This window comes from Eretmochelys imbricata, chromosome 10 (assembly GCF_965152235.1).
Source record: "Eretmochelys imbricata isolate rEreImb1 chromosome 10, rEreImb1.hap1, whole genome shotgun sequence".
NCBI lineage: Eukaryota > Metazoa > Chordata > Testudines > Cheloniidae > Eretmochelys > Eretmochelys imbricata.
The window spans coordinates 3,277,372-3,290,085 of NC_135581.1; the positions used below are offsets into that span (position 1 = coordinate 3,277,372).

A 12,714-nucleotide genomic window follows, 5' to 3' on the forward strand; every position below is an offset into this window, starting at 1 on the left:
TTTGCCTAGTTGCTGCGTGTAGCTGTTGACTAGGACTGAGGAGAGGCCTGATCACTGTGGGGCTGCACTGGGGAGGGGTCTGGTGCAGGGTTGCCGTTTCCCATCATTGCTCCCTGGGTGCATCCCTCTAGGAAGGACGTAAACCTTGCACACTCTTCACTCTGTGCCTGTTTATAGAGGCTATTAAGCTTCTGATCTTAACAATAGTTTCCCTTCCGGTAAATCCAGGTCTTTCATCTAGGGGAAGGGATGGATTCCAAGAACTGGATCAGCCTCAACAATGGAGATGTGGGGAAGATGTACCTGAATCACATCAAGGAGGTCGTGAACTTCATCGTGAACCAGTACAAGGGACTCCAAGTCCTCATGTGGGACGACATGCTGAGGAAGATCAGTATGGGAGCCATCCAAGGTCAGGGTGGCTTTGTGCTCTTCTCCAGGAGCAGTTAGTTGTAGGGGATTCCCTAGGGTGACCCTTGCGTATGTCTCTCCAGAGCAGCATCCCAGTTGCACCCTCACACTGCTCTGGCAATGCAGCTGCCTGGAGGGTACCTGTAATGCCCCCTTCCCCCCCCTCCCCCAGTGTCGTCTGGGATGGGGCGGGGCAGGGGAGAAAGTGTAGCACGGACACTAGAGTGTCTCCTGGGGGTTTGGTGGTGTCCCCACCAGGAGCAGTGGAAGGTCCCTAAAAAGTGTGTGTGGGGGGGGGCACAGGTGCCAGAACCATGGCCCTGCCCTTCAGGCTGCCCCTTCGCCTAAGGCCGTGCCCCCGCTTGCTTCTCTCGGGGGGGGGGGGGGGCTCCCCCCTCCCCTGCCAGCACCCCTGGTCCCTGCCCATAGTGTGGAATGCTTCTGGACTCACTTATATCTGTGCAGTTTGGAGTTGTGTATCCTGCTCACAGTCACCCCAACTCTTCGTGTAGGGAGCAAGGGGGGTCTGGGCTGGTGGAATGCGGTTGTGGGGAGGGTTTCCCCACCACCCTTCTCTCTCCTCCCCTGGAGCTATTGGCAGAGATGCTGTTGCATTCTCTCCCCTCCGGGTTTTTTTTTTTTTGTCCTGCAGAGTCTGGCATACCGAAGCATGCCTCCCCAGTGCTGTGGTTTTACGCCCCAGACTTTGACACTGAGCAGATAGGTAAGGGGCAGAGCCTGTGACGGTTTCATCCATGAGCTGCTTTGGGAGACTTGCATGTCGGGAGGTTAAAGGCCAAGTTGAGCCCTGGTGTAAGCTGGGGACGGCGCCATGGAAATCAGGGTCACGTTTCCTTTGTGTCCTGCCCTGCTGATGTCCTTCGCTTTGTCCCGGTTGTGACTGTGACTTTTTTGTGCCGTGGACCCCAGGTGCCTAGGAGGTCGGCAGAGTCCCCCCATTTCACTGCCATGGGGCTGCCAGCTGGTGACCCTCTTACTCTTTGCTAGTCTGGGTCACATTTGAACCGGTTACTTAAAGGTAGCGTAGGATCTAGGATGGAGCCTAACAAACTTCTGAGCCACCCGCCAGCATCCTGTTGCCAGCCCCAGACAAGAGATAGGTGGGTAATGGTGTTAGTTCTCTGGCTGGTGCGTGGGCCCATGCCTATGGCTTGCAACAGGAGCAGTGTGTCTCTGCCTCTGCTTGTCAGCCACTCAGCGGTGCTGGTGGGTCTGTGTGGGGCCCAGGGCTAGCGCCCTCCAGGGGCACTCTGCGGTAGCACTTTGGGAGTGCTGTGTTGAAGCTCAGCCTGTTGGCACTGGCAGATGTTTTCCAGCTGTTTGCTGATCATGGTATCCCCATCTCTCTTAGGAAAGTTTATTTCAAAGTACGCAGACAGTGGCTTCAAATCGGTGTGGTTCGCGAGTGCCTTCAAAGGCACCACCGGCCCCGCGCAGGCCTGGACCCCTTTAAATTACCACCTGAAAAACCACCTGAGCTGGCTGAAGGTGATCCAGGCCATGTCCAAGTTCCCGCTCATCAAATTCCAGGGAATTGCCCTCACGGGGTGGCAAAGGTGAGGCCCTGCACTAGGGACCGGAGGGCGGCAGGGGAACGGCTGTCCCTCCGCCTCTGAGCGATCCCTTCACCTGCGGATCCTTTTCCTGAGGGGAAGGGTGAAAGCTGCTATGCTGGGGACTGGAGAGAACTCTAATAGGGAGCAGCCCTGCCCTGACAGGCAGCTGGGGACCTCCCGGGTCCATCCCAGCTCCAGCCCTATACTTCGCTAACTGCCGCCCCCCGCACACTTTCCTTTGCTTCTCCTGCTGTTACCACTTTTCCTGACCAAATCTCCTGCCCTGGTTAGATGGATTCCAGGTGCATTTCTTAGGCTGTGCAGCAGGAGAAGTCCCCAGCGGAGTCCCCGACTGTTGCACAATGTTCCTCTTCTGGCCCGTGGCCATGCCCCGCAGCACCAGTGCACCAGCCTGCTGGAACGGCTCTCAAAGGGGCTGCCTGCAGCACGGACGAGCAGAAGCTGGTGTGGAGCTCTGGCGAGAAAGGGGCAGGGATAGCTGCGGGGCTGGCAGAAGTCCCTCAGGGCAGTGGGAGTTGGGGATTCCTGCTGGGGCTCAGGGCAGCTTAGGGACCCTACAGATCATCAGTGGCAGGATCTGGGGCTGTCCACCGCGGCTGTGTGTGCGTCTGCCTCCCAGTGCGATGCCAAGGGACTGCGGTGAGACAGTACAACAGCTGGCAGAGGGTGATGGGCTGGGGATACCATTCTGCTGCTGCTGTCCTGATAGCAGGCCACTGATGGGCAGGGGGTTCTGCAGCGTGACCACGTGCTGTTGCTCTCCTTTCCCCGCAGGTACGACCACTACTCCGTGCTGTGTGAGCTGCTGCCGGTGGGGATCCCGTCCCTGGCCATGTGTCTGCAGACGCTAGCGAACGGTGAGGGGCTCGCTGCCAGGGCATACAGTGCGGGCTGGTGTCACCAAGCCTGAATTAACTCAGCCCTCTAACGTGAGAATCAGCATGGCCTAGCAATTAGACCAGGTGACTAGGAGTCAGGACTCCTGGGTTCTATTCCTGGGTCTACCACTGACCCCTTGTGCAGTTTAATCTCTGGCTTCCTCTAAGACTGCGTACAAAAAACTGTGTTTAGACCAATTTTTAACAGTTTCCTCTACGTGTATGAGATCTATAGTTACCCCTTTTGACCCAAGCAGTTAGCCAGTGTTCAAGGTCTTGTGGGTTGTTTTTGTTAGGAGGCCAAATTGATGAAGGAATCAGGTGTTTCTCGGCAAGATTTACAAAGTTCTGCATCCCTGGACGCAGGAGGAATCAACCAGGAGGCAGTGTCTTTACTCACACTCCCAGCCTCTTTCCAGCCAGCACTCTGCTTTAAAAGCACTCTCTTGGGACCACGTTCCCAGTGCTTTTCTGGCAGCTTCTCACGCTTATCCTGAATGAAAGGCAGCTGTCCTACCCACCAGCATCAATGCGGTATCACTCAGCCTCTATCATTATAGGGAGCTATACATTTTTTATACATACACATATATATATATATAAAATCACTTATCGCCCGTAATTTACAGGAATGAGCTCTATGGGTATGTGCACCCTTCATACCAGTGTAACTCCATCTGTCCACACTAGGGGGTTGTGCAGCTTTAGCTATCCAGGTTTAAACCGATGTAGGTAAAGCTGTACCAATAGTGTGTGTAGACCAGCCCTTAGTGACTTGCCCAGGAGCAGCCAGCGCATTGGTGGGAAGGCTGGGATTAAAACAACAGTGTCACAACTCCTAGCCCACCAAGCTTGGAGTTCCTGTGGTGAGAGGAGGAATACCAGAATTATGCAATTCTCTGGCAAGATACTCTGTTTCTGTGGCCTCAACCCAGCCTGCCTGCTAAATACATGCAGCGCTGCTCCCTCCAGGAGTGTTGCTCACTAGCTGAGCAATGCAGTTGTGCTGTTTGTTTCCCTGATGGGTGAATATTTTGTCCTGGAAAAGCAACTGGTTTGGCCTTGAACCTGCATGTTGACAGCCAGGAGAGTAAAGGTTGCCTGTAAAATAGTATTGAGCTTTTTGGGGGCATTTTGGTCCTTCATGCTATTTTTATTCAGTGATCGCCATTAAGATGTTCTTCCTACGGGGCAGGGGTGTGTGTGGGTGTGTGTGTGTGGGGGGGGTGTGCACACATGCGCACTGTTATACAGATCGGGCTGAGCGGAGCTTTCTGTCCAAGAGCGGGTGTTTCAGAATGCTGTACCATCCCCACGCATTCTCTGACTGCTTCCAGAATCCCGGTGCCGCATCAGGAACAGGGAGAGGGCTGGTGAGGGAAACGTGAGGTCATTTGGCCAAGGGGTTCCCCAGACACAGCCCCTTGTACAAGCTAGCGGTGACTAGTGTTCCAAAGGCTCTCCGATGCCTAGGGCTGGAAGTCGGTATGCCCGGCAGGCGCTGGGGTTGGCTAGTAGCTGGTGTTCCTCCATAGGACATACAATATCCGTCCTGTGCATTCGGCCTGTTTGTGGCTTGATGCTCACAGTGCTTTCCCGGGTATTTTGTTTTTCCCTTGATAACAGGGGACAGCCGCAGTGCATCCTCCCACATGCCTCCCGTTTCCCTAGTGTGTGGGCAGCTCCCAGCCTGTGGCGATGTGCCCATGTAGCTCTCATTCAGCTGGCACATGCTATACCTAGTGGACCCATGGTAGCATGGGCGGCGGTCAGTGGGGCTGGCCACCCCGAGCACGTACCCAGGGCTTCCAGACGGGTTCCTCCCGCAGCTGCCTGTGCTCCTATGGCTACGCTACGGTCCTCGCCACGCTGGCTGGGTGCTACCGCGGGCATGTCCCCTCAGATGGGGACCGTGTCCCCAGCGCCACGTGCAGACATGACCTAAAGATGAAGGTGCCCCCCCCCCCCCTTGAGCTCCGAGCAAGCTGCCAGTACAGCCCCCATCTGGGTAAAGTTTAGACTCCCTCTCAGGGCTTCTCCTGCCTGCTCTGGCCTGGCCTGGCCTGTCCTCTCCCCTTCAGCTAACCCGTGTGTCATCTCCCCCCTTCCCCCCCCCCCCCAGGTGGATTTACTGAAGCAACTAACAAGAAAATCCTGGACGTGTTGGGCTTCCAGAACATCCATCTAGAGAAGAGCACGTGGTACGTTGCTCAGGCCAGTCTGTTCCAGCTGGCTGGTTCCCGGGGCTGCTGCCCGTCAGCTGTGGCTCCAAGTGCTTTTCCTGGGCTGTGCTGAGCTGTCACGGAGCCCAGCTGGCCTGCTGTGTCCCCTAGTCCTCCCGTTAACTCTTGTTTGTGGGGTGTTACCAGCGCATCCCAGGAGCCTGCTGCACCTCCTATGTGTGTGTCTAACATTTGTCTGACGCCTCTGAGGCAGGGCAGGGCCATATCCCCATTGTACGGGCCAGGTTGCACAGAGAGACTAAGTGATCCGCTCCAGCTGAGTCACGGGGAGGGTGGGTCTCCTGCATCTCAAACTAGTGCCCTAACCCACTAGGCCTTTCTTCTCTGTCTAACCCACCAATCCTCTGTTTTAGCTGCTGCTTCCATAGTGGTGACCCTTCCTCCGAAGCATCCAGGTTCCATGCCCATTGGACTCGTCGGCAGCAGGTGCTTGGCGTGCAGGCATCTCATGCCTATGCCCCAACAGCCTCTATGTATCTCCCCCTGCCCCTCTCCTGTGACCCGCTTGGTGCCTCGGTCCTGTGGGCAGACGTCCCAGCGTCACTTTGAACCTGGTCTCCAGGCACCCTGCGGTTAGCACCTCCTTGCACTAGAGTGCTACTCTCCTGAATTTAGTGCTTGTCTTGTGGTGGCCGCTGGCTAGCGGGCTAGTGGTTCAGTTCATTTCTAGCAGCCTCTGTAGCCCTCTAAAGCTCTGGCAAAATGTTCCTGAGAGGTGGATCCAAGCTCCTGTGTTTAGAGTCTCTCTAAAGGCTCCTCAACGGCAAGATAATCTCAAGTCTTGCCCTGGTGCTGATGTTCTAACACCCAAATTCTGAGTTCCAAGGAGTCGTCTGGCTCTTAGGATCCTTCCTTCACTGATGTGACTGCAACTCCAGCTGGTGGCAAAAGGCTTCTCATCCGGGGCTGGATCAGTCCAGCATGCCACTTGTGATGCTCTAGCGGGTAAAACGCCGGGGGCAGGAGGAACTCTCTTGCATTCAGAGGGTGCAGTCGTTAGGTAGCCTGGGATTTGGGAGATTCTGCTTCTTTCCCCTGCTCTGCCATAGACGTCTGTGTGACCTTGGGCAAGTCACTTAGCCTCTCTGTGCTGCCATTCCCATTTATGCCATGGGGACAACAGCCCTGCCTGCCTCACAGGGTGCTGTGTGAGTAAACACATCCGATATTGAGGTGCTCAGACACTGTGGTGATGGGTGGGGCAGCTGAGTAACTCAGACAGTATCCAGAAAGGAAATACCTCCATAATATGGCAAGCACCTTTGTTTTATGTACCTAAAACATCTGCAGTAAGAACTGTGTAACCAATATCCCTATCGTCTATCAGTCCATGCACAGGGTGTCCTCTTAGTGTAATCTAGTCTCTCTCCATCTATTTGAGCCTATTCTCTACATAATGACCGAGTCCCTGGCACAGAACGGGACCTGCTGTGTCTGACACAGAGCTTAGGTGAAGTCATGGGTGGTCTTTGGGGGTCTCTCATCTTTCCTGTCTTGCTTGGAAACTTGTCCACGTCCTTATTAATTAAATTCCAACTTTCTATTGCCATTGGCCCAAACCAAAAAGGCTTGGTGGGGATGAATTAGTGGCTGTCCAGCAAGTGTGAAGTAGGAAGCTGGGTGTCCTTTGGTTCCAGAAAGGTTGGTTGCATTAACCAACAATTGGATGAAATGGAAAGTCCCCTGTATCAGCTCTGAGAGCAAATGGGGATTTGGGGATCTGCTTCCTTGGTGGTATCAGGAACTATCCCATGGCTCACATCTGCTCCTGCTGTGTGTTTCTCCTAGTGAAGGGAATGGCGCATTTCCAGGCTCTGAAATCTATCGCATGGTCGAGCAAATCAATGGCCAGTTAAAAGAGAGCACTGCGAAAGTCCTGGAGGAAGAAAGGTAACTGGGTGCTATGGGGCTGGAAGCTGGGCTCTGTACCCTACCCTAGTCTCGCAGCTCATGTCGAGGCGTGCTGGAGTCTGGGTGCTGAACCCAAAGGGCTGGGTTGTTGTGAGGGGGAGGGGGTGTTAACTGGAGCTCCTTTCTGGTCTCTGCTACGTCTAGCTTTCGTTCAGAGGTGTGCAGAATCAGTGACTCCTCCCAGGCTCCTTGCCCAGCTCCTTGGCTGATTTCAGTCTCTTTCCCTGCCCAGCCTCCGCCCTTCAGGGCCCTTGTCCTAATCTCCCCTTTCCACTGCATGCCCCGCTCCAGCTCTGGTCCCCTCTGCATTCAAGTCAGCCTTATTCCTCCTGGGTGCCAGCAGCGGGTGCATTAAGTGCATGGGGGAGACATGCTGCTTGCTCTGTTCCTGTGCCCAGCACTACAGCCTCCCTCAGCTGCTGTGGGGAGCAGTTTCAAGGAAAGTCCTGCTAAGCCCCTGCAGCCTCAAGATGAGGCATGCTCAGGTGTGCTGCGGGGATAGTGCATGCACAGTCCAATTGCACTAGGAGCTGTGTGGGGATGGAGCATGCTCAGTACACATGGACGCTTTAGAGAATTTAGCTGCCCAACTCTTAACAAGTCTCTACTGAGCACGTGCAAACAGAGATTTTATTTTCTCGTAGGCTTATAACTTGGCCAAATTTGGGTAGTTTTTCACAGGAATGGCAAAAGGCACCTCCCTGACACCAGGGCAACGCCCCTGCCATATTTCAAATCCCTGCCCCAAAGCATGAGGGTGCTGGAGCGTTTCAAGGAAAAAGGTGGTCAGATTTTTTTTTTTTATATATATAACCCGGCTTAACGTATTTTCCCCTAATCACGTACTACAAACAGCTGAACCCTTTTTGCTAAAACTTTAACATAAAAACTCGGCCTGAGGCAGATGCCTGGCTTGGAAAACTTCAGCCCAAACAGCTAGTCTTTTTGGCAAAGTTATAAGCAAGTGGAAAGTGTTGGACAACCCTCAAGTAGAGATGTTGCTGCCAGGCCTGCCTGTAGTCCAGTTTTCTGGCGATTTGTTACGGGGCTCCCACACCAGGGTTAGCTTTAGCTGGCGAGACCTGCTAGAGTGAGAGGCGTAGTTACAAAACAACTAATCCGGTGTTTCTGTGGTGGGGTCCGTTTGTCTCTCACATCAGCGCCATCAAGGGCTGGTTCAGCCCGTACCACAGGAAGCACCGGTTCGGTAACCCGCGCAACCTGGAGAACTTCGGCAGCAAGGTGTTGAAGTATGTGGGGCTCCCTTGGCCCACTCTTGGGGGCGGGTAGATGGGACTCGTACCGCTGTGTGGGCCTGGCGGAGTCTCTGTGCGATGATGGGCTCCTGGCCAGGCTTTCACCCTGCTTCCCATCAGGGAAGGGGAACAGAAGCAAGCGCTCGCCTTCCCAGGGCTCTTCTCCGAGGCGGGGTGAAGGCCTTGCGCCACGAGCGAGGCCTCTGCACTCGAGGTCCCCACTGAGCAGGAATCTGAACTCTGCCCTGTGTGAACGGGCATGGGGCTGAGAGGGGCAGTATGGGCCTGCCCTGTCGCAGCCCTGGGGAGGGCACGCAGGGAGGGAGTGCCATGTGCCCTGCAAAGGCAGTGCCCAAACCAAGTTGCCCGTGTTGCTGAGAGCCGGGGCTGGTCTCTCACAAGCCTGAACTTTGATCCCCACCCAACCCCTCTCCCTGTCTGAGGGGTGGAGGGGGCAGCTTCCCTTGTCCCCTTTGGGGATGTCGCATCCAAAGCGACAGCCCTAACTCGAGCGGAGTCCTGGCCGCTGGGTGTGGCCCAGGGCTGGGGTTCCTAGTGCAGTGCTCACAGCAATGGCCTGCTGCTCTCCTCGGAGAACTGGTGGCCTCTTTCCAGCTGCAAGAGGTCACCGGGCCCCCGGGTCTCTTGACATGGCGATGGCGTGCCAGCAGGGGACACTCCCACAAAGCCCAATCCTGCCTTCCTGGGGCCGGAGGGGTGGGAGCCGGTTATGTACCGGGCAGTTAGTTCTAAAATGACGGGAGGAGGGCTGGGCCGGGAGCTGGGAGACCAGGGCCTGAGGCTTGGCTCTGGCCTAAGCTTCCCAAGTGACTTTGGACCAACCCCTGCCCCTCCCTGGGCTCGGCTGCCCCTCTGTAAAACAGGGAGGGGGAGGAGGGCCTTCCACCCAGGAGTCTTGGGGGGCCTTCACGGGGCATCATCAACTTCCAAAAGAGCGTGGGGGCCTGGGCCTGCCCCGGAGCCCCCGCTGGTCACCATGACAATGCAGTTGCCCCCTGCTGTGTTGAAAGGACTCTGCCCCCGTGGCTGGGGGGGTGCGGGAGGAGCTCACAGAACAGGGCCTTTCACCTGTACCCGGTGTGCTGCGGGGAGCAAATCCTAGGTCCATGGGGAGATCTGTCCATGGCAGGAGCTAGGCTGGTGATAGCAGGTGTGAGGCTGTGGGGTTCTTCTGGTCGATGGTGCCCATCTGACTCGCTCAGAGCCCTATGGCAATGGTGGTTAATCAGCCTGCACCCCTGCAAATGCCGCAGGCTCCTGGCTCTGACACGCTGCCGCCTTCTGCCACCAGGGTCCATGAGGACTGGGAGAACTTCATCCAGAACTTCCGCTCCCAGCTGGAAAGCATCTACTTCCCCGACACGGTGGAGGAGTGGATGGAGGAAAACGTGAATCCCTACATGGACCGGCTGCGGGAGTTTGTCCGGGACTACAGGGAGATCATCCGCCTGAATGCCAAGCCCAAGGCCTTGTAGGAGCAGGAGCCCAGGCTGGTTTGCTGCAGCGAGGAGCCCAATTTCACTGCACAGTGGAGTTGAGCTGCCAGGAATGTGGTGACTCTGGCCGGAGCTTATTTCCCCTTGTCGTAGTCCATTAGCAACCCCCAGGCCAGTCTTGTTTCCTGGCTCCCTCTCTCTGCAGAGATGGCCACTGGACTTCTCTGTTCCAACCCCTCTTCACACTAGTCCCTAAAATAATCTTGAAAAGCATGAGCGAGGCCCTGGGGAGGGGGGCTCTGGGATTGGGCAGCTGTTAATGTCTTGGGCTTGCCTGCTCAGAGCCACTGCAGCGCCCGTCCCAGACAGCAGGTGCAGCCCGCGAGTTGCTGGCCATCTGCGCTCTGAGCCCTGTGGCTGCGATGCGTTCTCCAACCTCAGAGCAGTACCCTTTTCCCTGCGTGCCCAGGATCGTGCTGTCACTGCGGCTCCCCCAGGAGAGGTGGGATGGGGCTGGCTTGCCTTTCAGCCCCCATTCACGCTTGTCCGGGAGCCCATGGCTCTGGCAGCGCAGACCTGCTCCGTGGATCCCCCTTCTTTGTGGGACCAGGTAGGAAAGCCATGCCCACCTTCTTCGAGGGGCCCAGGGGTGGGTCTGTCCCCAGCCTGGCGCTCCGTGAAGCCGTAACAATGGGAGCTGTTTGGCCCTTCATGGGAAAGCTCTCCTGGCAGTGACCAGCTCGTTTGGGACGGAGACCCCCATCTACTTCCTGGTGACCCAAAGTCATGAGAGGGAGCCTCTCCTTAGGGGGAGCTGGGACTCTGCCGACACTCTGGCCACTCAGGGAAGAGCAGTTCCCTGAGCGTAGGCTGTAGGGGGGGTCACACAAGGTCTCGTGCTCTTTGCACTAGTCGCAGATTGGTGACCCACAGAAAATAGGTGTATCTGTGCCCTCCGTGCCAGTGAGGTGACTGGGCCGCTGTCTAGTGCTCACACTGGCCCAGTAGCAATAGTGAATCTGAAGACGACTTGCTTAGGCTTCGGGCTGTTTGGAGCGGGGCTTTCCAAAGGTCTTGGAGCTGGCCTCGCTCCTGCTGGCCACGTCCCTGGTAAAACATCCCCTGACTGCAGCGGGTGCAGAGTCATGCCGAGTGCCATTGAACACTGCACCCTGACCCTATGTGGGCACTGCAGTCCCAGGTGTCACGGGCACTCAGGCGCTAATCTCGCTAGCGTGGCTAAAAGTAGCGGGAAAGCCGCAGTGCGGTGGGCTAGCAATGTGAGTACGTAGCCAGCAGTCTGGACCGGCGTGTCCAGCCTGTATTGAAGCCATGCCGCTGTGGCCTCTCAGCTGTTTTAGCTGCACGAGCGAGGTCAAAACTACCTCCCGTAAGCCTGCCTGAGCTGCAGTGGCTCCTAGCTGCTGGTATCTATTTTGAACGTTGAGATCTGATGCCCACGATCTGTTTCCTTCTGGAGATGTGGATCTTCTCGGGCCGGGCAAGTCCCTGGGGAGAGCCGCTGCTCTTCTGCACCAAGGCTCCCCCATGCAGGAGCCTGGGAAATGTTGAGTGGTGTTGTCCACTGCGGTCTGGGGAAGGGTTAGGCAAATGCTGAACAATTCCTGCTTTGGGAGGTTCCTCCGGGGACAATGCTGCCAGACAGGCTTGCTGGGTTTGCAGGGAGAGGGTCTTGTTTTGGCAAATAAATGCCCCAGAGCAGGAGCCTTCTTTCTACTGGGGATGGTGACAGACCCTGGGCCTTACAGCGGGATACAAATTAGAGACACTAACAAGTATAGGAGAGCTCAGAACCTGCTGGGGGTTGGCCTGGGGGCACTAAATCCCCCTGGAGCTGGGAGTTCTCCCTGCATTGGTGGGACTGACAAAAACCCAGTGTGTGAGCTCCCCCTGCTGGTTCCTCATCAGCGCCGGATCCAGACGCTTCCCCAGACTGTGATAACTCCCTTCACTGATGCCGGTGCAAGAACCAACGTCTTGGCCTAATTACTGTGTAGTAACTCGGTGTAGCAGCAATCTCTGCAAGCAGCTGTATTTATATTGGTTCCATTTGAGAGGGCAGGGGACTCCGGTGGCTTCTGATCTGTGGAGTAAAGGGAAAGTCCAGGGTGGGAGACCCTGATCCAAACATCTGAACTTATCGCAAACAATGCGGTTACAATCAAAAGTGAATTGTGCGATGTATGGCATCCCGCCCCCGCCCTCCCAGTCACAGGGCTAGGGTCCCTCGCAGGTTCTCGCTGTGGGCTGTAGTACAGCGGGGTGTTTCATTTCCCCAGGGAACGTGGCAGACACTGTGCAATAACCCAGGCTTCTCACACATTGCCACTGTCTCTGCACTAGCTGATGTTGCTGTAATACAGTGAGTGAACCTTGGGTCCGATGCCTGCATGACTGCATGGAGAGGACACCTGTTTGCCAGTGGATCTGTTTGGTTTAATATATTGAGCCTAATTTGTTTTTATACTGTATAGAAAGCTCATGTAATACCGACTTCCACAATAAAGTATTTTCCTAAGAAATGCAGCAAATGGTCATTTGTGACTAGAGTCCCTCTTACCAATTCTACTGCCCCCCCCAGGCCTCTTCCTTCTTTCTGGGAACAGTCCCTGGGCTGAGGACAGGGTTCTGCAGCGCAGCGGACTAGTGCTAAATGGGCGTTTCTCCCAGGAGAGCCTAGGTTCAAATCCCAGTTGGGTTGCAGGCTGAAAGGGTGGACTTCAGCCTAGCTGTCCGAGTGGGTACACAGGGTCCCGGGTGGGCTTGACCTTGTGCTGCTGAGGCTTTGCGGCTATGGTAGTCACCTAAGCCATTTGTAATTGAGTTAGTGTCTCTTTCCCCGCCCCCCCCCCCCATGTGCTGCAATCACCCCTCTGATTGCAGCATCGACAGACACAGACTTAGCCCTGGCTGGATACGGATCTGTTCCACCAGAAAAC

The 12,714-nt window shown here is 55.8% G+C and overlaps 1 protein-coding gene across 3 annotated transcripts in view; it reads left to right on the plus strand.

The window, feature by feature from the left end:
• The window catches only part of LOC144270784 (hexosaminidase D-like), a 28,577-nt gene extending 16,280 nt beyond the window's left edge, over positions 1-12,297 (plus strand). For 2 of the 3 annotated variants that reach the window (XM_077827482.1, XM_077827481.1), the window contains exons 7-14: positions 229-412; positions 1,064-1,135; positions 1,784-1,988; positions 2,784-2,866; positions 5,010-5,088; positions 6,919-7,020; positions 8,202-8,291; positions 9,610-12,297. In XM_077827482.1, the coding sequence (XP_077683608.1) occupies positions 229-412; positions 1,064-1,135; positions 1,784-1,988; positions 2,784-2,866; positions 5,010-5,088; positions 6,919-7,020; positions 8,202-8,291; positions 9,610-9,793 (999 nt within the window). In that variant the 3' untranslated portion in view covers positions 9,794-12,297. The remainder of the gene's footprint in view (positions 1-228; positions 413-1,063; positions 1,136-1,783; positions 1,989-2,783; positions 2,867-5,009; positions 5,089-6,918; positions 7,021-8,201; positions 8,292-9,609) is intronic. The other variant, XR_013347246.1, reaches the window with a different exon arrangement.
• Positions 12,298-12,714: the final 417 nt, after the last annotated feature.